The 27,551-nt window shown below is 45.1% G+C and overlaps 1 protein-coding gene across 3 annotated transcripts in view; it reads right to left on the bottom strand.

Moving 5' to 3' along the window:
- The window catches only part of FYCO1 (FYVE and coiled-coil domain autophagy adaptor 1), an 81,059-nt gene extending 59,328 nt beyond the window's left edge, over window positions 1–21,731 (bottom strand). For 2 of the 3 annotated variants that reach the window (XR_012921314.1, XM_012770309.3), the window contains exons 1-4: window positions 21,628–21,731; window positions 5,539–5,705; window positions 2,386–2,492; window positions 811–936 (exon numbers count right to left, since the gene is read on the bottom strand). Coding sequence is in view for 2 of the 3 variants with exons in the window: in XM_012770309.3 (XP_012625763.2) it covers window positions 811–936; window positions 2,386–2,492; window positions 5,539–5,593 (288 nt within the window). In the remaining variant the exon portion in view is untranslated. Of the gene's footprint in view, window positions 1–810; window positions 937–2,385; window positions 2,493–5,538; window positions 5,706–6,236; window positions 6,660–21,627 lie in introns of those variants that run through there. The other variant, XM_012770310.3, reaches the window with a different exon arrangement.
- Window positions 21,732–27,551: the final 5,820 nt, after the last annotated feature.

Below are 27,551 nucleotides of genomic sequence, written 5' to 3'. Positions count from 1 at the left end.
ATTTTTTTTTTTTTGAGACAGAGTCTCGCTTGTTGACCAGGCTAGAGTGAGTGCCGTGGCGTCAGCCCAGCTCACAGCAACCTCAAACTCCTGGGCTCAAGCGATCCTCCTGCCTCAGCCTCCCGAGTAGCTGGGACTACAGGCATGCGCCACCATGCCCGGCTAATTTTTTCTATATATATGTTAGTTGGCCAATTAATTCTTTCTATTTATAGTAGAGACGGGGTCTCGCTCTTGCTCAGGCTGGTTTCGAACTCCTGACCTTGAGCAATCCGCCCGTCTCGGCCTCCCAGAGAGCTAGGATTACAGGCGTGAGCCACCGCGCCCGGCCTAGCACACCAGCATTTTAAGAAATGTCTCTGGAGATCCCATATCACTCTCACTTCAAATCTAAATTTGCTGGGCAAATTGTAGGGAAAGCAGCCTGGCAAACTCTAAGAATTTTATCTAAGAAAATGAGTTTTTCAAAAACATGGCAGTATCCTGTGCTGTATACTTTCCAAGGGGTCCATGAGCAGAGACTTACAATGTGAGCGGCCCACCCCATTGGGTGATATGTGAGGTGTGGGCTAATGTACACTCAGGGCTCGGCATTCCTCTGCTTGGGAAACACTCACTGAAGTGCGTTCCCTGAGCTCGAGCCACAGCACAGTGGGCACTGACTCTACCTGGACTGGATTTCTTTTACTTCTTTGCCACCAGTAAACCCTGACTTCCTCACTTGGCTCTCTGCAGCCAAGGTCTCTGCAGGAAACACTTAAGATAGGCAAGAGGAAGGCGCAAGGTCCTCGGCCGATCCGCTCAGCTTACCTCTGAGATAGACTTGACGAACCGAATCCCATCGTTGGCTCCTTTCACCTTGGCCAGGCAGGCACAGAAGTAATCCCAGTAGTCCTTCTTGTTGCCCAGGAGGGTGGCTTTCTCTTTCTGATCGAACTGGGTAGGGAAAGGGACAGAGAGAGGGAGTTCAAACCCACTGCCGTTCATCCTACCACTTAAATAATAACAACAGGTTTACAGGTGCTGGCACTGGGCGAGGCCCTTTATTGGCATTATTTTTATTTATTGGCGAAATCAAGATGTTAAATCCCAAAATGAGGACATTTTAATCCTCAATTTACAGATGAGGAAACTGAGGCTGTGAGAGGTTAAGTAGCTGGCTCAAGGTCATACAATTAGTGAGACTGAGGAATAACAATGGCCCCAAAAGATTTATCCCTTCAGGGGCCTTCTGTGCATAGTTTTAATACGGGTTTTAATAAACATTCAATAAATTCAAATAAATGTCAGCCCTGAGGCATTTCAAATCAAAAACCAAAATGGGCTTAGCTGGAAAAAAAAAAAAAGTCCATAAACATTTTTATGATGTTAAACAAAGAATCAGCTGAAAAAGGCACAAGAAAGGTAAGCCCTTCAACACACTGGTGCCTTTCCTCCAGTGGGCTCTCATACTACATGCTTTGGTCGGATCTTGTAAAATCATGGTGTTCAAAATGATATAGGTATATCTTTTTCTAACATTTTATAACATTTTTTTTTCATATCGTAGAAGCAAGATACCCATATGTTCTTAGGAAATCTATATACAACAATACAAAAAAAAATAATTATAATCCTAATGCCACTACCCTAAAATACAGTAACTTATGGTACATTTCCTTCCTGCCTATTCCAGTTATATCTATTTTTCTATATCTGCAGAGTTCTCTACATCAGTACTTCTCGAACTAAGCAGGCATACGAGTTACAACATGAATATGTTAAAAGGAAATTTCCTGGGCTGGGAACCAAGAATATACTTCTAACAAGCTCCCAGGTGATGTTGACGCTGCTGGTCTGTGGCCTGCACTTTGAGTGGCAAGGCTCTCAAACAGGGGTCCATGGATAATCTTCAGAGGGTCTACATGCTCTTGAAAACTGGTGTAAAAATGTGTAATTGTGGTGTGTATATATACATACATGTGTGTATATATATATACACATACGTGTGCATATATATATTTATAAAATAACTATAATATATACATATATTTAATGGAGGAGCGACTCCATAGCTTTCACCAAACTCTCAAAATGGTATGTAACTGCCCCAAAGTTAAGGTCCTTGTTATACTATGACCTTGTGACCTGCCTTAAGATGAAAAAAAATGTCTGAAGAATGTTCTCCATTCCCAAAACCCTCCTAAGGGTCAATATTCCGATTTCCCAGAGAATCACACTTAGAAGATCAAGCTCTCGCTGGGGACTGCCCCGCCCTTCACTCTAACCACGAGGGTTAATGGCTCCACCGAACTTTATGAACTACATCCTGAATGCCAATGAGTCACCCAAGAAGCAAACAAGAGCCAACAGTGCAAAAATCAACACGTTATGGGAGTCACTTACTTGCAGGAGATACTCAAGTTTATAAGAAAACTTATGCAAGCTGGTGCTGTCATCTGTGACGGGCTCCCCTGCTTCCTTAAATTCTTTGCTTAGTTCTGTCACGGCATCTTTAAGACAACAAACAGGAACATATAGCCAGATAGAGCCTGAACTCAGGGAGAGAAGCAATGACAACCTCAGGAAGCATGAGGAGTGAGTGGTCAGTGACGCACAGCAGCTCAGAAGTGGAGAAGGGCATGGCGTGTAAATATCCATGGGATATAAATCCAAGTCAGAGAGTGTTAAAATGTCCTGACAGCCCACAGATACTTTACAGCAGCTTGCTGACTGGGCACATTTCCTGTTCATCCCTGTATGTCCACCACCTAGGGCTAGTAATTTACATGCAGTGGCTGGTCAACAAACGCTTGCTATGTGGATGAATCATTAGTCTCCTAATACTGACTTCCATGAAACTTTATCCTTTATTCTGGCCATGTTTCTTGTTCTTCATTCTAGCCCTACTGCCCAGTACAGGTAAGTGCAGGCTTTGAGAACACTCATTGTGTGCAAATGATAGTAAAGACAGTAACAATCCCAACGATGACAATACCTGCTTCTGTTAACTGAGTGCCCACAAGGGGCCGGGCCTTCATGCATATTTCTCATTTAATATGGAACTGTGAGGCAGGGATTGCTTTATTTCAACACATCTAAGATGCAAAGGTTCTTGGGACTAATTTTTCCAAGGGACTGTTGTCCAGTTGTGCCCTTCTAGAAGTGTCTGCCATGGCTGGCACTGACAGCCAGGGGTGCGGGGACCTGGGAAAGACACGGAGACTTCCTCCTCAGACCAGGTAAGCACTCATAACCTGATTTGATTCAATAAATTCAAATAAATGTCAGCCCTGAGGCATTTCAAATCAAAAACCAAAATGGGCTTAACTGGAAAAAAAAAAAGGTCCATAAACATTTTTATGATGTTAAACAAAGAATCAGCTGAAAAAGGCACAAGAAAGGTAAGCCCTTCAACACACTGGGGCCTTTCCTCCAGTGGGCTCTCATACTACATGCTTTGGTGGGATCTTGTAAAATCATGGTGTTCAAAATGATATGAGTATATCTTTCTCTAACATTTTATAGCTTTTTTTTTTCATATCATAGAAGCAAGATACGCACATGTTCTTAGGAAATCTATATACAACAATACAAAAAAAAAAGAGAAAAAACTGTAATCCTAATACCACTAATCCTAATACCTGAAACTTTGAAAGAAGATGAGTTTGGATATGAGATACGAAATTGTCAGCTCTAATTGCTGATAATCCATATGTATTACTTATCAATAACAGCTTTATAGGGATTACATATTTGATTCTCTCAACAATCTTCAGAAGTAGGTGTTATCATCAAACCCACCTGGCACATGAAGGAAGCAATCATACACTGGAAAAGTGAAGGGACTTGTCCAACATTTTCCAGGGTTAAAAGGTAGAGGCAGAAGCTGACCCCATGCCTGCCTGATTCCAAAGTCCCTGTAACTGTAGTCACCAAGAGGACAAGTGGGCTAGGCTGAGCCTCGGTTAAGGACACCACTCTCATGGTAGATGCATGGATCTATATGCTTATTAAGACATTTATCAACAGATCAAAGTGAAGGGTCTTGAGAAATGTCACCTTTAAGAACTCCCAGCAAAGTGCTCTCTGGCCTATGTATAGGACATTGAGACCTGCCCAGGATGTCAGGATGACCAGACTCAGCCAATACCTGGGGTAGACAATGGTCTAGATCAGAAGCTCTACCTGAGGTACTCTCTTTCATTCTCTTCCCTCCCACTGGGTCCTGAAGTTATCCTTGAGAATCAGATTTTGAAATGCAGAAAAGATTGCCTACTTTGCGGAGAAACCTCTGAAGGCTAGTGGCAAACTCAGATGTGCAGGGCTGTCATTTTACCTTCTCTGCCTCTCTCTGTAGATTTTTTTTACAAAAGCATCTAACATTTTCGATGTTTTATCTAGAAGTAGATCAGTGTGGTTAATAGCACGGGCTGTTGGTCTGCAAACCCAGGCTCTGCTACTGACTGGCTACGTGACCTCTGGTAAATTATTTAATCTGTCTGTGCCAGTTTCCTCATCTGCGAAACGGGAACAACAGCATATAGTTCGTAAGACCAAACGTGAGGACTCAATGAGTTACTCTCCATAAGACATGCGCAGGGCAGTGCCTACTACATATGGAATGCCATGTAATTATTAGCTATCAGAGGCCCAAGCCACTGTAGACACAAAATAAAAAGCCTGAGAAAATGATTTTGTCCTGTTGACTTTGGACCCTCAGAATGAGGACTGCGTTGTGGCCATACGAGGCCAATATCTGGTGTCTGAGCACTTAGGAACCTGAGCCTTTAGTCTGTCAAGAAAGTGCCGCTGTGGACTCTGCAGGCACGGAGAAGTGGTCAGACACACCTGTGCTGTATCCAGGGTGCTGGAGTTCCAAACAGGCTTATGAGACCAATCCTGGGGATTGGTAGAGGATGGAAAACTTCTGACCCTTGGAACATCATCTGAAAGGGTAAAACTTGCAATGTGCAGCCAGTAAGAAAACAATCTGTTTCTCCTGAGTCTACGCAGCGCTGTCTGCATCTTCCCTGCCTTGCCCTTCTCCACTGAGATAGGGGCTACAAGTCCAGTCTCTCTCATTGCTTAGGGAAGTCTGAGAGGCCGCAGGCCCAGAACTGGAGTGTATCCCAGGGTATGGCCATCTGCCAGCCAGGACCCAGTGGGGCAGCAAAACAAGACAGACAGGTAACTGGCCTTCCTGCTCAGAGGGAAGAATGCTCCTCCCCATAGGAGCCAACTTCATGGGAGCCCAGAGGTTTGTGATGGCTTGAAAACACATACACACACACAGACTGAAATCAGACCCGGTCTTGGAGAGGGGTGTATAATTTTGTTTACAAACTGGCTTTACAGTGCTCTGAAAGAAGAGCCAGGCAAGCTCTCCCAGCATTACACAACGTGGATATGTCAGCCCCAAATATTTCAATATGACCTGAGGGCTACAATTACCCCCGGGGTGAAGAAAGAGGAAAGGGCTGAATTTCCACTGGCAACAGTAAAAGCACAGTCAGAAGCCCTTAGGACCAAACACGGTATGCCTAGCAACCTACATACCTTGCAAATCTCGGATGATTCTCTGGAGCTGGCTCTCTGCGCTGGTGGAAGCCATGCTGAGTCCGCCTTTCCTGGCTCTGTGCCTCCTGCCTGGGTCCGGAGAGAGGCTTAGAACTTCAGCCCTCCGTGGCCGTTTGGTCAGCAGTGGTCAGACCCCATGGTGGCACCTGCACAGGGGAAGAGGAGGCATGGAGGAAGCAGGCACAGACACCATTTAGAGACAATAATGGAGAAACTCTGCTCTGGGCCTAAAGGTCACCCTGTCTGGGTATCTTCCCTCAACAGAAGGGCTCGACCTTTCTGTGTGGGCCCTTGCCCTGTGGGCACTCTCTGGTTTGCTTCTGACACACTTATATTCAGACACAGTGACCTGGTTTAGGAGTTAACAAGAAACAAGATCAACCGAACAGTGCGGTGTACATTTTCTGAGCTCCCCTTCCATTCGCCTCTCGGGCAGGGCTGCCTCATTCTCCTTCCTTAAAAACGTCACCCGGTGCTCCCTCCACCCACGTATACCAAAAGCTAGTACTTGTCTAGCCCAGATTCAGACAGCTCCGCTAAGCCTTGGGTGCCAGCTACTACCAGATCCGCGTCTCCCTGAGCCCATCCCGTATCTCCCCCAGGCTCTCCTTCTCCGACGAATGGTCAGTAGTCTCTGGCCAGGTGGCGCTGGGGGGTGAGAGGCTGAGGACACCTACCCTCAGGTCTTCCGGACCAAGGAAAGCCTGGCTTGGCTGGCGGGGTCCCCCCAGGAGGGAGGTTTGCAGCCTCCAGCTGCCCAGAGTCCAGCTCAGCCTTGGGAGTGCAGACACCACCGAGTCGGCTGTCCAGCGGCCTGCGCAGCCTTCATGCCAGCCAAGGGACAAGTCTCTATTTTAAGCTTGGTTACAGTCCTCTCCGGGCTGGTGAGTCCTGAGTTACCAGCCCTACTTAGGCAGCTGTTGGAGTGGTTTAAGGATACAGTAGTAGCTGAAGGCCAACAAAGGTTAAGAGAAGTGAGCACACTGGAAAGAGGTCTGGACATGCACTTGGACATTCCTGTGTCCTTTCAGCATTTCTCCTTCTTCCCGGAGATGTCCAATGCAACGCTGTAATGTTGCTGGGCAAAGCAGATGGCCAGATTAGAGATGGCTGTAGCAGCAGCCACCATAAGTAAATGAGAGCCCACTGTGTGCGGGGCCCTGTTACATGCTTTACATACACAATCACTTTTAATTCTCAGTCAGCCTAGGGTAGCAGACACCACTGTACCTGTTTACAGAGAGAAACTGACGCTCAGAGGAGTCATGTACGTGGAATTGCAATTTGAATCCTGGTCAGTCTGATTGCAAACCCAGCGGTTTTTCCAGTAAGTCCTGCTAACGCTTTAAGCCTGAGCCACTGTCACTACAGCAAATGACCAGCCACTTCCACCACTCAAGGAAGCACTGTGAACTCCAGCGTTTCCCAGATAGCACGCAGCCACCCTGACCAAATGCCGTCTTCCACTCACCGTCCCAGAAGTCCACGCAAAGAGATCCTGGGACAGAAATGGGCCCACGCACAAGCTCCTCCAAATATTTACACAAACATTCCAGCCTCAGCTGAGCAGAAGAGCCTGTCACAGGGTGGAAATGCCTACAGCCTATTTTTAACTAATAAGCCACCACAGCTGTGACTCAGGGCAAACAAGGCCCAAGAGGGCTTGAGAGAAAAAATGCAGGTTCTCCAACACATAACAGAAACACTGTGCTAGCCTGAGTGGGCACAATTGTTACAAAGCAGACTGAGCAGGTACCAGGATAACTACCCGGTCTGAGAAAAGTGCCCAGCACTTTCTTGCCTTCCAGAAACAGCCAGTTCAAACCGGCCCTGACTGCTTTAGGGCTGCTCGGGTTGTCCTATAGTGCGTGCCCTTGGCTACTTGCAATGTTAAAATCCCCACTTAGTGGGCAATTGTAATATCATTAACATAACATGGGTTGCATGACAGCCTATGATGACGGCACTTGCGCCTGTGTGATATGTTTCACTGTGAACAGAGACACAATGTTAAAAACTTTGTATTACTCATTGGGAAGGGATTTAAGGCAACACCAAAGGGTGGGCTGTTGCAGATTTTGCTATCTAGAAAGCTCCTGTGGAAAAAACTCTTGTGCTACCCCGGAGCAAGCATCCTAGCAAGTAACATCTAATAAACTCACCTAACTCGGTTACCTCTCAGTTTGGGAGGCAGTTTTTCTATACTATCCAGGGACGTTCACAAAACAACTGTCGTAGCAGCAGGATCTGAGTGTTCAAACAATGAGTAAAGAAGGGGCGCCTGCGGGGCCAACCCTGTTTCTGGGGGGCAGAGAATCCTGGGATAGGCATCCGGGGAATCCATGTGGAGTGGAGTTGGCTGGGTTACTTGATCAGTGCTTGCCACTGGGGAAGTAAGTGAATGCCCTGAAAATGCCGGTCAGAATTGAATGCTTGCTGCAAGAAATGAAAGTGCTTAAGAATGATAAAGATGTGCAAACTGGTGACAGCTACAGTGGGTTGCTTTGGGCAATTAGGCTATCCAGGGTAGACAGCTGGAACAGGATAAAGAGATACAAAAGCTAAAGGAGGAATTACACCTAGAGAAAGATATGTCAATATCTTGTCAATTTCTGGCATGTCCGTTTCAGGGGCTTGGTGGGAGGGAGGAATCCCCATGGCAAATGTGAGCTATTTTTAGCCCAGGCAGGGTAGGAACCTAAGATGTGGAAACTTTGGGAGGAGGAAGACAATGAAATAACATAAAAGTCATAGAAGAACCAGGAAAATATCCCATGTCAGACATCTAGTTCAAAGAAAAAGCTAAACCGCAAATGCAACATGCTGCACAACAACATATCTTAAATGGGGATCTGGTAAATGAAACCATGACAGTCAGAGAATACAACACTGCTAAATTAACTGATTTAGAAAATACTTTTTTTTTACAACCTCTTCAAAGTTCAAATGATCAATCTGCCACTAAAAAGTTAAAATGTAGAGTCTGTTCTCTATTTTCTTTTCTGCCTACTTTGAAACTGGAGTTGCTAAGTTATTGGTGTTGAGAAAAAAGTGTCTATGATATCACTAATTCAAGATATTTTTTGGAGCAGCTAGTTGTAGCTATAATGTGAACATTGAAAACTAATTTGAAACTGAAGGGAAAAAAAGGGTAAAAGAGGCTTTTTTAAAAACTCAAACTGCTGGCCAGGCGCAGTGGCTCATGCCTATAATCCCAGCACTCTGGGAGGCTGAGGCAGGAGGATCGTTTGAGCTCATGAGCTCGAGACCAGCCTGAGCAAGAGCGAGACCCTGTCTCTACTAAAAATGGAAAGAAATTAATTGGCCAACTGAAAATAAATAGAAAAAGTTAGCTGAGCATGGTGTCATATGCCTGTCGTCCCAGCTACTTGGGAGGCTGAGGCAGGAGGATCTCTTGAGTCCAGGAGTTTGAGGTTGCTGTGAACTAGGCTGATGCCACGGCACTCTAACCCAGGCAACAGAAGTGAGACTCTGTCTCAAAAAAACCCCAAAAAACTCAAACATAGAAGCTACCTGAGCTAAAACTTTGGTCTATAGTTTTTATCACATTACCTATTAGGGCAACTAAAGTTTAGCCATGTGACCAAGTTCTAATTTGGGCAAAAACAATTTGGATCCAATCATCTTTTGCAAATTGATGAGTTTATATTGTTATCTCATGGCTAAATTTCAGAGATAAAAAGTATTAGCATATATGCATATACATTTACATGCATATGTTGTATATAAAAAAGATAAAAAGAAACTAGTAAATAAAAGAGAGATGTGAAGAAAGTTAAGGATACCAAGATGTATTTGTTTTAAATGAGGGAGGTTAAAAAGAAAAGGGAATAATTTTGCATGAGAAAGTGTCTTGTATGTTAAGTTTTTGTCCTAAAATAAACTGACTGGTTATTTAAGAAAGGGAAGTTTAGGACAAAACAGAAAGTACAAGTAAGACATAGATGGTCTGTGTAAGTTATAAGTTTCATGAAAAACAATTTATAAAAAAAATTGTATGATTCAAGTTGACTATAATTGAAAGGGAAAACAAGGTTAAAACAAGGTTTTCTTAAAATTATTGATTTGCTCTTAATGAATTTCTATTATTTTACAGTGACCTGTGTTTCTGTTTTGAACAGGTGTTTTGAGTCTTTTCACATCTTGGACAAACATCCTCAAATCAAATCAAAACTGTATCGAATATTGTTAACTAACCCTTGTGCTGTTAAGTTACGGGGCCTTGACTCAGCGGTATCTAACACCAAACCCAAGCCTCATTTTCAGACCCAGGAAAAGACATCAAAATAAACCACTTACATGAGACAAAGGACCAGGCCTATATTCAGAGACATTAAGACTCATTTAATAATTTTGTTTCTATGTAAATTAATGTAAATTTGTTACTAAATAATTTCAATGTTTACCTGCCTGTAAGCTTCCTTTTCCTGTCATTATCAGAACTACACATGATTTACAAGCTTTTTGTTTAAAACATGCTTAATTCTTTAAAAGAGACCACACACACAAAAATTCTGATAAAGTCTCTAAATCCTTAGGTTCAAATGGTTACAGTTTTATATAACAAAATTCCTACAAGTCTGCAACTAAAAACAAGATTCTCAATGCTTATAGATAAGTTAATTTTGTAACCTTGCCTTTGGTTTTTGATTTTTGCTCCTTTCCTAAAGGGTTTTAAAGGATTGATAGTGACCAAGGTTCCCATTTCACAGGACATGACATTCAGCAATGGGCAATAGAACAAAACATAGATTGGAGATTTCATGTGCCATATAATTCAACAGGGGCAGGTTTAATTTAAAAAAAAAAAATGGTTTGTTAAAAACTCATCTGTGGGTTGTGGTTACTCAGGCCTGTAATCCTAGCACTCTGGGAGGCTGAGGTGGGCGGATTGCTCAAGGTCAGGAGTCCGAAACCAGCCTGAGCAAGAGCGAGACCCCGTCTCTACCATAAACAGAAAGAAATTAATTGGCCAACTAAAAATATATACAAAAAATTAGCCGGACATGGTGGTGCATGCCTGTAGTCCCAGCTACTTGGGAGGCTGAGGCAGAAGGATTGCTTGAGCCCAGGAGTTTGAGGTTGCTGTGAGCTAGGCTGACGCCATGGCACTCACTCTAGCCTGGGCAACAAAGCAAGACTCTGTCTCAAAAAAAAAACCCAAAAAACTCATCTGTGTACCATCCTAGCACAGCTTTTTAAGGTCCTGGACTAAGAATCTCCTGGAGGGCTATACAGGTGTTGAGTGGGTCACCTGCTCCCAAGCACAACACTGCTCCTTGTGAGTGGTTGGCAAGGCCTGTAAACCAGGCCCCACAAAATCTCAGAGTTACATCTAAGGTGCCGAGCTGTACCCCTAAAGCAGATGGCCAAACTGTGCTCCTGAAAACACCAATAGACCTGATGAGTGGTGATGGCTATGTGGCCCTAAAATTGAGCTGGAAGGTGCCCCCCCAATAGATAGGCTTTGTCGTGCCAGAGGGTGCCATGAAGGTGGCTGAAGGTGAAGTGACCCCAACTGTGCTCCTTGACGGAGATCTGAAAGCCTTGTGATACCATCATGCGAAGACACCGGCATCCGCTGGAGCCATCATAGTGTGAATGACATGGGCGAGGCCGGAAATTTATCAATTAGCTGTTAGGCCGCTCCTGGGAAAGGAAGCCATGTGTGTTGTTGTAAACCAACCTTGAAACCTACAGCAGCCTCCCTAATAGGGTCTATGGGAGAAAACACATCAGTAATAATGTTACAAGGAATAGATCTGTCCTAGAGAATGCCTTCTAAACACCTGTGTCTGTGCCCACAGGCTATTGTTCCTGCCATCCGTGGCGAATGGCCATGTCTTTTTAGATTGGGCTGCGACAATGGCAGTGGTCAACAGCCAGTCCAACTGCTGAGTTTGCAGATATCTACCTTTATCCAGTGGGAGTGAGGTGCCATGGAATATGCTGCCCTTAACATCACAGAATTGGAGTGACTAGAGGAGGTCTCTGGGGGATGGTGACTCTACCCACATGGGTGACATCAATCCACCATTCATCATTGGCAGCTATCTGTATCTCAGAACACTTCCCACCTGCCAACTGTCGATAAAACTAAAAGACACGTCTTTACATTGGTGAGTCAACACACATCGATTTGGGATGGATTAACAACACAGATAGCTGAACATGGAATGTTATACCAAAAGGCCCTTCTATGTACACAAGGGCAAAATCATACTGCAAATTCCACCACTCACCCCAGCTGATGGGATGGCTACCCCCTTCAGCATGTAACCACACTAGGCATCCAACTACACAGGGAAACAAAACTGCTGCATATTAATAACAGCTGGAGCTTATATTATACCTTTGGGGGCTGATATCTACACAGCTCCCCCAGCACAATGTTTTGTCAAGTGCCTTCTATACACAGGCTGGGGATATGAGGCACACAAGGTCCAGCCCTGGAGGAGCTCGGCTACCCACCAAGGAGACGGAAGGAAAAATATCAGATATTCAGAGACAGCTGAAGAGACCCATGCAGAGACATGAACAAAGAGCCCTGAGCACTCAGCAACGAGAAAGAACGAACCATGGATGTGCACAACATGGATGAACCTCAAATGCATTACGCTGAGTGAAAGAAGCCATTCAAAAGGCTGCATCCTTCGCTATCCCATTTATATGCCATTCTTGCAAAGATAAAACATTGGGAGAGAAATCAACAGTGGCTGCCAGGGGCTGGGGAAGAAGGGGGGTTTGACCACAAAGGGGCACAGGGAAATTTTGGGGGGCAATTCTGTTCAGCATCTTGATTATGGTAGTGGTTACACGACTATGTATATTTGACAAACATATTTGTCACCATTCACGCAACTGTAAATTATATCTTTTTTTAATAAAGCAGCATTGTGATGAATTTCTTAAAAAATGCAATGGGATCTGAGGAAGGGAAAATTTACCTCTGCTTGGGGAAGGGAGAGGGGGGTTGGCACTGTGTGATGGTCAGGCCTGAAAAACGAACAGGAGGTCACTGAAGAGAAGCAAGGAGGAAAGGGCACCAGGGTGGAGGGCACAGCAAAAGCAGAGGCTGTTTCTCTACCTGCATTCCCCTCACTTGGCTGCTGCAGTTTCTGGGAGAAATAATCGTGGAAGAAGATGGCTGGACTAACACCCCATGACAGCTCAAACGCAGTCCACTGGGCGTGTACATACTTAAGACCAGGGTGAGCCGCAAGCATGCGGGAGAGGGTGGAGCTTGGGAAGGAAGCCATAGCAACAACAGATCCTGAGTCACTCATGCGGGCTGTGGCCGGGACAATGCAGGAACTATGAAACCAGCTGGATTTTCTGGAAACCAGCCCTATTCGGAGTCTGGCACAAGGGAAACAATGTCTGTGAACCAGAACCAGTATCTTAGCATGATGAGCCTGAACACAGCCACATGCTCCTTTAAGATTTCTTGGTGCTTTGGTGACCTTGCCCTTGTGTCAGCCCGAGGCAGGAGGCCTTCTCTGACCCCAGAGTGTGCTCAGCTGGTGTCAAGTATCCAGGTCATGGGTGAGCTGTCCCCAGCCACTGATTACACAAGCTGATTTTCTGGAGCCTGTGTCACCACCAAGGTAAAGAGCCCCAAGCAACTGACTGTCAGGCCTGTGGGTCATGGTGAGCTTCTCCACCATGGCTCTGGGTCGTCACCTCACCGGAATTCAGGAAGGAAATCAGAGTTTCTTTGCTATTTTCATGGACAGTCTTAGCATCTTGCCCTCATTTTGAGGTCATTACTAACCAACGAAAGGCACAGAATGGGGCACTATCTTTCTCCACGTCACGGTCAACTTCCTTGTGTCTCTAGATAAGCTTGCCCTTTGGTTGAGGGATCAGAGACTTCTGGCATGCACCAGCCTGATCCTGACATCTACAACCCATTAGCAAACTGTCCTCCTAACTCAGGAGACACGCAGCTTCTGTACACACTACCACGGCTGCTTCAGCACAGCGAGCACTGCAGGACTCCCACACTTTGCAAGGCCCCCAAACTGCCAATCACCTCTTTTAACCCAGGGCCCTTGTTATAGGATGGATAAAAACCTTCATCACTATCTCTAGCAATCTCTTCCAAATATCAGAGAAATTCATTTTATATTAGGTTATTAAGTACATAATGTCCAATTTTCTTAAGTACTAAGTTTGACAGTTGATAACCTACACATTTCACGTTGACACTTCTTATTTCATGTTTATTGTGAAGGTACATCCTCAGTCTTTCAAGAGCACACTGTGGCTTGTGATTATCTTTCACATTTTTTAAAGCCATTTTTGTGAAACCACGGATAAAGACAAAGATTCGTGTTATATTCTAATATGAGTTCTGTCATGGAACCAATGCAGCGCAGACAGCTCAGAATATCAACAAAGTGTTTGGGAAGGATGTGGCTAATGAACACACAATATGTCAGTGGTTTGAGAAGTTCTGTTCTGGTGATTTTAATCTTGAAATGAACCGTGTGTGCGACCTGAGACGGAGGTGGATAATGAAGAGCTGAAAGCTGTAGTGGAAGCGAATCCATCTCAACCTATGTGTGAATTAGCAGCAAGGCTTGACGTTACTATTCCAACAACATTGGACCATTTGAAGCAAATCGGCAAGGTAAAGAAGCTGGATGGATGGGTTCCACGTGAATTAAATAAGCATCAGAAGAGAAATTATCTGGAAGCTTGCTTTTCTTTGCTGTCACGACATAAAGGCTAATAACCATTTCTACACCATATTGCTATGTGTGATGAAAAATGGATTCTTTTTGACAATCACAAGTGTTCAGCACAATGGTTGGATACATATGAAGTGCCAAAACACAGTCCAAAACTGAATATTCATTGAAAAAAGCTAGTGGTGTCTGTTTGGTGGTCTGTTGCTGGTATTATCCACTGCAGCTTCATGAAACCTGGTCAATCGATTATAATAGATGGCTGCTGCAACCAATTGGACAAAAGGATGAGGATACTTGCAATTAAGCAGCCAAGACCGGTCAACAGAGATAGGCTAATCCTCTTGCAAGACAATGCACAAACACATGTCACACAAACAATGCTGCTCAAACTACAGATGCTGGACTGGGAAACTCCCTGCATCCACTATATTCACTATTTCTTGCACCAACTGACTATCATTTCTTCCAGGATTTGGACCACTTCTTGCAAGGAAAAATGAATTCAATTCTCAACAAGCTGTGGAAAATGCCTTTTGCAATTTCATTGCCACTCATTCTCTAGGCTTCTTTGCTGCTGGCATAAACAAGCTACCGTTTAGATGGCAAAGCTGTGTTGATAGTTTAGGCTCATACTTTGATTAATTGTACTGGTTTTTGTTTGAGATATAAACTACCCTTTTGATTAGAAATTGGACATTTCATATTTAATGACCTAATAAAATCCTTGGGAGCACACGATTTTTTTTTTTTTTGTCAACAACTCAAAAGTATGTTTAAGACTATCCAAAATGTCTGAAAACAACCAATCTTCTGAAAAAGAGGAAAAGGGACTAAATGCATTTTAAAAAAATTCTTATTTATCACCTGGGATTAGTATCTGATACCCAGCCATGGCATAGATATCATTTTAGAGGTAAAGGACCTTCTGTGACCTCCAAGTTTCTTCTATACCTGCCCAAAATGCCCTAACTGCCTTAAACAATAGAGACAGCAGTTTAGTCTCAAATTAAGTGCAAAGACACTGGCTGACTCATGTAAACTTATTTACACTATGGTGCAAATGACTAATATTCATAATGTTGCCCAGAAACTGGCTCAGGCAGGAGCAAAGCAGCGCTGAGTAGCCACATAAGAAGGATCACAAGGAGAGGAGGAAGTTGGGGGTGTGGAAGTCAACCTTGCCTTCAAAATTTTCCTCCCAACAGCCAAGAACTGATCCAGAGAGAGCACCCCACAGTTGGATTCCTCCCCCAGGTCCAAATAAGGTGGAACACACCAGGTGTAAATTCTGCCCTGACCAACAAAGAATGTTAATGACCAGGATGGTTATAAAAGCCTTTCTAGAAGAGTCCATCGCCTTGGCCTGGTTCACTACACCCAAGAGCATCTACCTAGTTACCATCTATAGCAAGGGTACTGGGCTGGTACCTGTAGCTTTGAAGGCCTGGAGGTCCTGCTGGCTCAGGCGCTGAAGCAGTTGGTGCCCTCACCAGAGCTTCAAGAGAGTGGCTAGGAGAGTGCTCAGGACTTTGCCAGAGGCCAGCTCTGAGGCAGGCTTTATGTGAGCAAAGGCTCATCAAGTGACCCCACCCCTTGGACCTATAATTAAAGTGTTCCCCAATTGCATGCCTGGGTCATCTTTCCCAAAGACTCCTTCCTGCTTGCAATCTTCTCTCTTTCTTAAAGGAATGAAGACTTTGGATTTTGCTATTGCTTCTCGAAACTTTTCTTGGTCCCCTCCCTTCCACCACCAATAGCAGAGTCCCTGGTTACTACCCCAGAATACATACAAAACCAGCCAGTATTCCTGCCCACGGACGCCAGAGAGCAGGGTCCAGAGGGCTCTGAGCATTTGAGAGGTTGCTTCTGGATCTGGGGGAAGCCAGTTACTGTTTTTCCTCAGGAAGGTGGGCAGTTGCTCCAAGGGAAGAGACACACATCTGTACTCGGGGCTGTGGGGACAAGGTCCTGCCACTGGAAAGCCCAGAAAAAACATCCAGGAGGTGATGATGACAGGCATGAAATTCTAGGCAGTCTCTAGAACACCTGCACAAACAACTGAGAACTGAGCTGGTTCTCTACTCCTGCCCCAGGGAGTACAAAACCCACCTGGGTGGGGAAAAACTGCCAATCTCCCAAATCATATGCTCCGGGAACTCTCCTAACCAGGGTGTCAAGGGGACAATCTAGCCAGTTATGGATTAAGAACTGACTGCCTGATAGAATATGACACAGTCACAAAACATGGCCTTGAGGAAGCAGCACGTAACCTGTTTGTGCTAACAAACTGCCAGCCAGGTAAGAGGTATTTTTTGGCATCACTATGAGAAGGCAGGCCTGATCCGGGAGCTGGGGCTACAGCAGTGAAAAAGGGTGGTGGGTGGAGCCCTGGCCTTTAAGGAACTCATGCTCAGTGGAGAAATAGACAGCAAACACCCCAGTAAGCTTACAAACAAGTAAGAAAGATCACTGAGGCCTGCTACGTGCTTTGATGAAAACAAATGAACACAGGAGGCACCAAACCGTAGCTTGCTCATGATTTTAAGCCCCCACTGTAGAGTCTCATGTTATTCTTCGATGGCTTTGGGGGCCATGCACCACCATGGTAATTTTTTGTTTAATCTCTGTTCTTCCCATCGGTCTGTAAACTCCATTGCTGTTCATTATTTCCCCAGCACCTAGCATAGCTCTGGCACACGGAGAACACTTAACAAACTACTTGTTGAATGAATGAATGAATCAGACAAAACAAAACACACAGATTCTTGCTCCACAAACAAAACTAAACCTTGAAACATAAAAATGTACCAAAATGTAACAATTTTAAAATGGCAGAAACATGGGTAATTTTTTTAAAGTCTATTTCTCTGATTTTTCAATTTTCCTTTGTTTATCATAAATTATTATGTTGACTAAAATAATGTATTTTAGAAGTCAAGTTGTAATTGTGGACATTATATTATCATTATTATGAAAATATTATGAACTACTTTATTCCAAGAGTGAATGGAATAATATAATTCAAGGATCATTCAGGGGTGGATTAAGGCTGGTGTCTACTTCACCCTTCCTTACCTAGCTTCTCTTTATAAACAGACCCCTGGTGTACTGAGAGCTCAAGTGATTACTGTCACACATGTGTACAAATCTCTTAACCCAGCTCGGGAGGGCCTTTATTGTTGGGCTATCAGACCTCCACGGAGACAGGTCCATCTTCTTGTCCCTCCTCCTTCCCACCCTCCCTCCTACCTGTGTTCTGGCCTCCCTGGCCTGCCCTGCAGTGGCTGGGGCCCTGCTTCTGGGGTTTGGATGGCTCCTTCTGCCAAGACGGTGCTCTGTCCGCTCATGCTCCCCACACTTTCCTCTGGCCAACTGCTCCTGTCTTTCTGGTTTGGGCTTGGACAGGAGGAAGTGTGCACCACAGTTCGGTTCATGAGGAAGCCTTACTCACAAGCCTTCTTCACCACATGCTGGACTATGATAACCAATGCCACCGCTACCACTGACCACACTAACCTAAGGGCTATGCTAACGCCATCCCTCCAACTCAGGGTGAAGTCCTGATCCCCATACCTCAGACTGTGATTGTACTTGAAGACAGGGCCTTTAAAGAGGTAGTTAAGATTAAATGAGGCCGTGAGGGTGGGCTCTAATCCAATCTGACTGGTGAACTTGTGAGAGGAACTTTGGACATACACAAGAGACAGCAGGGATGTGTAGGTTCAGAGGAAAGGCCACGTAAGCACACAGCAAGAAGGCGGCCGTTTGCAAGCCAAGGAGAAAGCCCTCAGGAGAAGCCAAACCTGCCAATGACTTGATCTTGGACTTCTAGTCTCCAGAACTATGAGGCAATACATTTCTGTTGCTTAGGCCACTGGGTCTGCGGTATTTTGTCATGGCAGCCCTAGCAAACTAATACACCTCCCAAGGCCGTTCTCTCTTCATTCCTGGAAGTGTGGATCTGGCACCATCAACCAAACTAGGGAGGGGAGGTGCAGCCGGGACTGTGTTCTGCTATGCTCCTTGGGGAAGAGCGTGACAAGAGCCGCACAGGGAACCTGGGTGCAGGGGGTGGGGGCGGGGCTGTGCTGGCACATGGGAAGGGCAAGCAAGACCCAGTATGGCTCTGAAGCTGGAGTTGTGGCAATGGACAAGATATTTTCTTCTCTTTGATCAGTGGTAGCTGAGTTTTGTCAATTTGGACCCTATTCAGATTTTGGAATGAGACTAATTTTGTGAACTTTTCATTACTTATTATGCAACAAATAAAGCAATGAAGATCATGCCATGGTTAGGTGAGACCAAGGTATATTTAGCTCACCAAACTATTTCCAGGCAATCTATCTGTCCTGGGGAAATTATTTGACCTCTTCCCACCATGTTCTTCTTTTTTTTTTCTTCTTTTCAGATACACTGTAGGGAGGTAACCTTCCTTCATGTGGAGTGATTAAGGATTGTTGCCCTTGGAGGAGGTGGGAAAGGGGAAGCATAGACATTCTCAATGGGGAACTTTGGCTAAGGCTTCTAAGTGCACCCTTCTTGCTCCCGACAAAGTCTGCAGATGCCCTGGAAAAAGCACGTAGGGCTACAGGTTCAGCGTCAGGAAACTCTTTCCAGCTCCATTTTAAACCACTGCTTCTGGTTCCACTGTCCAGTCCCATCCTGGACCTCATACAGGGATTCTCCTCTTGGCCTAGCCCCCTGCATGCTAATGGTTTCCTTGGAATGTTCTTTTTGGTCCAAGTTCCCCCCTCAACTCCCCCAATGCTCAGAGCTCCCCTAACTCCGTTTCCTGCCACAGGCCAAAAGAGCTGTACCCCAGGCTCCCGAGGTGATTGGCCAGACCAGCCCTTGGGCCCCGGAACCAGCCACAGGGCCACATTACTATAACCAAACCACAGACTCTCCTTAAGTCTGTCCTTGAACCACACTGGTGCACACATTCTCAGCCCTGCAAATGGGATCTAGCCCAACCAGACACAGGATCTGGCGCCTTTCAGATGCTACAGAGACCAGTGCAAACAGAAGGGACCACTGGCAGTCACTAAAACCATCGGGCTGACTGGTTCCAATGTGGGAGAAGAGGAGAAAAACTCCCCTTGCCCAAGTGAGCAAAGCTTCTGACATTGTTGTTTACTCAAAGCCATGGGGCCCATTTGCTCTGAGGCTGAGACTCTTATTATGGGCATAGTGCAAATAAATACTTCAGTTATTTTTAGTGACGTTATCAAAATATAGCAAGAAGGTAGACCATGTTTCCACAGGTAGACCACCAGAAACATTCTAATCCCCACCCAACTGATTCATTTAATTGTTCAAAAAGAGGCTCTTATACCAATCAAGATTTGTTATTTGTTTTTAAACTGGCACTGAGATCACAAATAAAAACACCATTTATCTTTTGAACAAGGAAAGAACACAGCAGCCACTAGGTGAGCAGATGTTGACATGATCATAATCAACTTATCTTTGTTCACAGGTTGCCTCTGTGGTCACAGGCGCCAGTTAATAACCCTTACCTGCTGCCTGGAACTGCTTGCGGTGAATGTGGCTCTTAACTCTGCGTTCCTACCAGTGGTTTTCACTATAAGAGAACAGCTAGACAACACACTTCCTCTGTCTCATGTGTAAAGACATTCTGGTCTTGAGTCAACCGAATCTTGTGTTTAAAATCTCCAGAAAACACAGGTTACCCATCAGCCAAATCTTTCCCCTAAAGGAAAGAGGGTTGGGGGGACGTAAAGGGGACTGCCATTTCTTAAGCACCTACTCTTTATACTAAAGGCAGCAGCCCACAGCCTTGGTGACCAGCATGGGTCAAAGCCACCAGCTATTCTGAATTTGCTGTTATGGATGGTTCCTCTCATCACAAACATCTGTAGGGACCATCCTCCCTAAAAAGGAAAAGGCTAAAAATCTTGGCTCCTGAATCCATGCTGGTGCTCCAAACCCAGCCCCAAGGGGCAAAGGTCATCCAAAGAGCTAGAGGATCATTGCCTGAGATGGCTACCAAACTCTAAAGCAACTGCAAACATAATAGAAGTGAAATATTAAGAACTGAGTATATGGATTTTCCTAATAAAATAGCAAAAACAATTTAACAAATAAATGAAGTGATACACAAAGATAAATACTTTTAACCTTATTTGAACCTTATTTCCTAAAGCAAGAGCCTTTTCAGATCCTTTTAATCAAAGGCGGCTGAGATCCATCACTGTGACAAGTAACTCTGATTTCCAGGGTTATAATAACCACGGTGCACAACTACAGAAGGGAGGGAGGGTCAACACCAGCTCACTTCAGAAGGTGGGAGCCACTGAAAGCAGAAAAGCTTAGCGTGATAGCTCCAGCCGCATTAGGCAGATGGCAGGGGAATTAAGCTTGCTACAGGAGACCACAAGGCCCGCAGCGCCAGGAGGGTAGTGAGCAGATTAAGCCCTGATCCTCTGCCCCCAAAAAGCCCCTGACCCATTTCTCTGTCAGGAAAGGAAACTGCTGTTGTAAGACAAGTAGAGGGGCAGAGAGGCTCTGGCCAACACAGGCAGTTTCAACAAGTGCTAGTTTTTTTTCTGGAGGGGACAGCCAATGGAAACGCGGCTTCAGAAAACACATGTGCATTAACAGTGAGCCATGTGGGTAACGTGTCAACCACAGGTGTTTTATAAAAAAAATAAAAGTCTGCCCTTCCCCGTACAGCTCCCAGCCTAGGTTCAACAGAAAGAACTTAGACCAGTGCTGTGCAGCCACATCAGAGACAATGCGTAAGCCATCCAACAGGTGTTTCCAGACAAGATCACCTAGGGGCTATCTGGAGACTCTGCACGTGGGCACAAGGGTCGGTGGGTAGTGAAAGAACCCTGCCCCGAGTATGGGCCTGAAAGAACAAGCTGTCCCCTCCTGGGAGGAGGGGAGAGTCCTGGCCTCCCACAGTGACCCATTGGGCTGTCCCGGCCGGCTGAGCCAGACACCAGGCTTCCTAAGGACAAGGCAAGCAGGAACTCAGGGTCCTGTGCTCTCCTGTGCTAAAGGATCCAGGCTTGTTCTAAGACCCTACACGGTGGCCTCCTTTGCGGCCCTTCAGCAGTGCGGGGTCTTGGCACTGGTGGTTGGGGTCTGTCTTTCCAGCCGACCAACAGAGGCAGCCAGGGTTTCAGGGCCAGCTTCCGCCGAGGTGCTTCCCAAGCCCGCTAGGCAAGGTGGGGGGTTCGGACAGGGTCTGCGGGAAAGCCAGGATGGGCGGGGACGGTAAGGGCAACGGGGGACAAGCCGCGCCCTGAGCGAAGTCCTCGTCTCCGGGATAGAGAGCAGCCCAGCTGCCCCCAGAGTCTGGCCGGTCTGCTGCGGCACTTACGCGCTTGTGGGTCCACGGCCGGACAGAATCGAAACTTTCTGGGGCCAAGCGGAAAAGTACGGGAGCGTGCTGCTGGCGGCCATGACGCGCACACCCAGCTGCTGGCGGGCGCGGACTACGACTCCCAGCATGCTCTGCGGGACCCAGACCTACAACTCCCATCGGCCCCCGCGGGAAGGTGGGAGCAGACTACGACTCCCGGCATGCTCCGCGTGGCCCAGGCCTACAACTCCCATCGGACCCCGTGGACAGGTGAGCGCAGACTACGACTCCCGGCATGCTCCGCGGAGCTGCGATTAACCCCTCCCGAATCCTGTCCCCCTCATCGCACGTCCCTTTCGCAGCCAAAGCTCGCCCTAATTTAACCCTGCAACCCGGAGGATCTGTTTGAGATGTTGAGAGCAGCACTGTCAATGATAAGGTTAGTTCGAGTTGAGTTGTGCATGCGCTCTAAGTGTAAAATACACCTGGATTCCAAAGATTTAGTCTGAAGAAAGAATGCAAAATAGGTCACTAATATTTTTATATTTACTATGTGCTGAAATATTTTTTTATATACTGGGCTAAATTTAGAAAAAGTCATATATCATTAGGCCTAATATCCCATCTTTGATCCCCTTCACTTCTTGATTCAAGGACTTACTTAAAATCAGTGCTCATGCATTATGTGTTAATTACTGGACTACCACCCCTAACTTACCCGCTATCCCCAGCCCAACTTCTGTTTATAAGTGGTGCACTACAAGTCTCTCTGAAGGGGACACAATAGAACAAAATGCGTTCAATGAACAGTGTCCACTGTGGGCACAATAGAGGAAAGCACGGGGAACTTCAGCTTGTGACTGATTCCTCTCCTTATCTCTGGCTGGCATCCTTTGCCCTAGTTCCTCTGTTTAAGCCTCACAGGACTTAGCTAGTAGCATTTAGTCAGGAGCCACTGGCCAACATTACAAATGGAGAAAGCGAGGAGTTGTCTGGGTAGACTAATACAGGAAAGGAAACAGACTTCTTAGTTAATTTTAGGCTATGAAACCTCATTACCCATCTTCTGTAAATTAGATATAGATAAGACAGTGAGTTGGATGGATGGAATAGTCAGTTTAGAGCTGTGGTTGGGGAGAAGGTGTATAAATAAAAGTGATTTCCATTTTTGTTAAGAGAAAGGAAACTATGAAAGAAAAGGGGGAGAGTGAGGTTAAGATGACAAAGGGAAAAGAAAAGTCATCAATGTAGTGGTCTAAGAAAAATCATTGCTCCAATTACAGTCTGAACATATTTATGCAATATTTAGGAAGGGAGAGATTTTAATGTTGGTTATCCTGTCCCATATCCTGGTTTGACACTTAGACCCAAAAGGAATTTGAATAGAAGAGGGAGACAACCCTAATATTTATTGAAGACCTAGCCAAAAAAAAACCATACAACATTGTATATTAATATAAAACCCACAACCACTCTATAATGTAGGTACTATTCATTATCCCTACTTTAGAGATGAGGAAACTAAAGCTCAGAGAGATTAAGTAATTGTCCAAGTTCACCCAGTAAGTGGAAGAGAGTGGTCGAGACTAGCATAGAGATGGGGACTCCTAAAGGGTCTTCTATCCATCCAATACACTGGAGGATAACAAAATAACTACTCTTCAGGTGGTTTAATTTGGATTTCCTTTATAGATAGAGTATTTCAAACTATAATCTTTCAAGTAACATGAAGACCCAGCATATTCTTGCGTTCTAATGTGAATACACATTAGGTAAAGAGATCAGGTTCAAAATCACCAGAAAACCCTGCACCTCTTTCTCCCTATAGCCTTAACAAGTAGCAGGAGAGGAGACTATTCCTCATAGGAAGCTGACCCTACCCACAGCCCTGATGAGGGAAGAGGCTCTCTGAATAGTTGTTCTCATTCAAGGGCTTGGCTTCGTAAGTGCTGGGCACCATGTCAACATGTGTTCCACACATGGTTTAGTTTTTTTCCTTATATCAGTGCTTAATGGGGATACATAATTATCCCCATTAAGCAGATGAGCAAACAGATTTAGAGAAGTTAAGTAATTTGTCCAAGGTCAAAATTTAATAGTAGTGGTAGAGACAGATTTTGAGCCCGGGTCTGTCTGATCAGAGTTTAAGCCCTTAACCACTGTGCTGGCAGCTCCTTATGTGGGGCAGCCATGTTCTCTGCTGGGCAACCTGCCATCCTGGCCTCTATTGATCAGGCCAGAGGTGGATGATAACGTCAGTGGCCTGGGCTGGCAGCTCAGCTCGAAAGAGTTAGCCTCTTCTTGATGGTCACTAGTCAATCGCTCTTCTCTTCAGGAAAATTTGAGTCTAAGACTCACAGAGAGTCAGCTGTTTGCAGAATCAATAGCTCTAAGTTGGCTAAACCATCATTCCCAACAGAACACTGGTTTTCAGGAATGGTCCATGGACAGCGCAGAAGGATCTGGACCTCAGTGTTCCAGAACTTGGTTTGAATTCTAACGTGTATTTTCCCGAATTTTTTCTCTATAATCCTACTATTGACTTTTCTCCTCAAGCCCCACCACCACCCCAACTGAAAACTTGAAATTTTAAGATAAGTTCTTTTTTTTTTCTTTTGAGACAGAATCTCACTCTGTTGCCCAGGCTATAGAGTGCCGTGGCATCATCCTAGCTCACAGCAACCTCAAACTCCTGGGCTCAAGCGATCCTCCTGCCTCAGCCCCTTGAGTAGCTGGGACTACAGGCATGCGCCACCATGCCCGGCTAATTTTTTGTATATATTTTTAGTTGTCCAGCTAATTTATTTCCATTTTTAGTAGAGACGGGGTCTCGCTCTTGCTCAGGCTGGTTCCGAACTCCTGACCTCCAGCGATCCACTGGCCTCGGCCTCCCAGAGTGCTGGGATTACAGGTGTGAGCCACCGTGCCCAGCCAAAATTTTAAGATAAGTTCTTGATGATACAAATTCAGACTTTTTTTTTCCATTTTGAGTTATAATTATATAAAATAGTATTTCCCATAGAATAGAGTGCCTATTCTTCCTGGATCATCCAGGAAAGCCCTGTTATTTTAGCATGAATATTCATGGCACCTCTTTTCACTCTCAGTGGTGTCTCAGTTTGTCAATACATTATATGGTCACTCTTTCCATAAGACAAGTAGTTCCTTGGGATGTTATAGAGTGTTTCATGAAAAACAAAGGGCTTTGTGGCCAAATAAGTTTTGAAAACAGGATTGAACAAAAATAAAAAAAAAAAAAAAGGTTTACACCACAGGACTTTTGGGAACCTCCTAGGGTTTAAATATGGGTCCCTAGTAGAAGTCCAGGAAACAACTGCAGCTGCTGATTTGACATTTTGCAGCTGTGAGCAATTAATCTATTAAATATCTTGTAAGGGATGGGAACTCCAATTCACCTTTGGGGAAAAAAAATATTTCTTTATTTTGGAAAAACCACTGAAATGGACCTTTTTATGCCCATACTCTGTTTTATACTTAAAAACAAAAAACAGAGTTCTGCTTGGTAGTGGGAAAGTTGTATTTGGTTGAATCACAGCTATTCATTCATTCATTCAACAAATAGTTATTAAGCACTTACTATTCCAGGCATTGTTCTAGATCAGGGATTGACAAACTTTTTCTGTAAAGGGCTAGATAGTAAATATTTCAGACTTTGCGGATCATATGGTCTCAGTTGCAACTGCTTAACTCTGCATTGTGATGAAAATGCAGCCATAGACAATACATTAATGAGCAGACATAGACATGTTCTGATAAAACTTTGTTTACAAAAACAAGCAGCATGCCAGATTATGTAGTTTGTCGACCCCTGGCCTAGATGCCTGGCCTTTGGCAATGGACAAAGGGGGAAGGTGGGAAGGGAAAGTCTCACTTAGAAGGAGACATTTTAGCAAACTTAAAGGAGGCATGACAGTTTTAAAACATGTCCACAAAGTCTTTGACACTACTCTCATCCAGAGGTTGCAGGGGAGAGTGTCCTGTGTTCTCCCCTAGGATCCTGACCAACCTTAATGAACTGCTTGTAACCTATAGAATGCAGCAAACGTGATGCTGTGTAGCTTCTGAGGCTAGGTTGGAATGGGCAGTGCAGTCTCCACCTGCTTCTCTTGAGATTGTTCTCCGTGGGAGCCAGATGCCATGTAAGAAGTCTGACTCTCTGAGAACTCCCTACTGGAGAGGACACATCTACAGCCCAGTGGAGCTCCCAGACAGTGCCACCATCAGCTGCCAGCCATGTGATTCCACCATCGGGGACGTCCTGTCCAGTCAAGCCATCAGATGGTGGCAGATTCAGCTGACATCTGACTGCAACTGTGTGAGTGACCTTGGGTGAGAACTGCCCTGCTGAGCTTTTCCTGTTTTTCCAACACAAAAAATTCATGAGCAAAATAAAATGATTGTTTTAAGCTTCTAAGTTTCAAGATAATTCGTTAGGCAGAAATGGTGCCTGAAATAGAAATCTTGTACCAGAAGTGGGGTGGAAAGAGTGAACTATGTCAAGTTGTATCTTCCGAAGATCGTCACAGTAATATTTCCCATCCCATGTGTTCTTCTGCAATGTGACCTTGCCATTCCCCCATCAAAAGGTGGAATCTAATTCCCCTCGCCTTGGGTCTGGGTAGCCGGTGACTGCTTCCACCAATGGACAATGGCAGAAGTGACGCTGTGTGACTCTCAAGGCTGTGTCATAAAAGGTGATATAGTTGGAGCTCTGGACTTTCGTGTAAGAAGTCTGACTACCCTGAGGCAGTCATGCCATGAGGAAGGCCACAGGGTAAGGCGGAAGTGGAGTGAGCCTTGTGGATAAATAGAAGAAGAATTTTAGGCAGAAAAAACAGCTCTGAGTCCAGATTGAAGAGCCACAGGCCAGTGTCTCAGGAGGAGAATAGGCTACAGGGGCAAGGGAAGAGGCAGGGAGCGAATTATGACTGTAGGTGATCGAGTGTGGTCATAGAAGAAATGAGGGTGAGAACTGGTTGGATTCAAAGGCATTTCTGAGAGGGTTTGCTCATGAGTTGGTCATGAACTCTAAGAAAAAGGAACCAAAAATGATTCCTGCCTCTTTGGCCTTAGCCAGTGGAAGAATGGAGTTAGCAAAAAGAGAAATGTGGAAGACTGTAGGAGAAGCAGATGTGGGTTGTACATATGGAGGCAGATCAAGAGTTGGGTTTTAGATATGTCAGGTTTTGAATGCAAATTAGGCCGGACGCGGTGGCTCCTGCCTGTAATCCTAGCACTCTGGGAGGCCGAGGCGAGAGGAATGCTCAAGGTCAGGAGTTCAAAACAAGCCTGAGCAAGAACGAGGCCCCGTCTCCACTATAAATAGAAAGAAATTAATTGGCCAACTGAAAATATATAGAAAACAGCTATAGCTGTTAGCTGGGCATGGTGGAGCATGCCTGTAGTCCCAGCTACTCGGGAGGCTGAGGCAGGAGTATCGCTTGAGCCCAGGAGTTTGAGGTTGCTGTGAGCTAGGCTGAAACCACAGCACTCTAGCCTGGGCAACAGAGTGAGACTCTATCTTTAAAAAATAATTAAAAATTAGAATTAAAATTGAATACCAATTAGACATCCAGGTGGGGGTGTGCAGCAAGCAGGGGCTACATGAGCCTGGCATTCAGGGTGAGGTTTGAGCCGCTGCAGATGTGAATGTGGGAGCTATCAATATATAGCTGGTTTAAAGCAGTGACTCTCACAGTATGATCTCAGATCCCTTTTGAAAATTATTTTTAATTATGGTAAAAAAAAAAAAAACAACATCAAATTTATTGCCTTAACCATTTTTAAGTGTACAGTTCAGTAGTGTTGAGTATATTCATATTGTTGTGCAGCAGATCTCTAGAACTTTTTCATCTTGCAACACTGAAACTCTATACTCACTAGACACTAATTTCCTTTCCCCTCTAGCTCTTGGGAGCCAC

Source organism: Microcebus murinus, chromosome 1 (assembly GCF_040939455.1).
Source record: "Microcebus murinus isolate Inina chromosome 1, M.murinus_Inina_mat1.0, whole genome shotgun sequence".
Classification (NCBI taxonomy): Eukaryota; Metazoa; Chordata; class Mammalia; order Primates; family Cheirogaleidae; genus Microcebus; species Microcebus murinus.
This window is presented reverse-complemented; position numbering and strand designations above follow the sequence as displayed.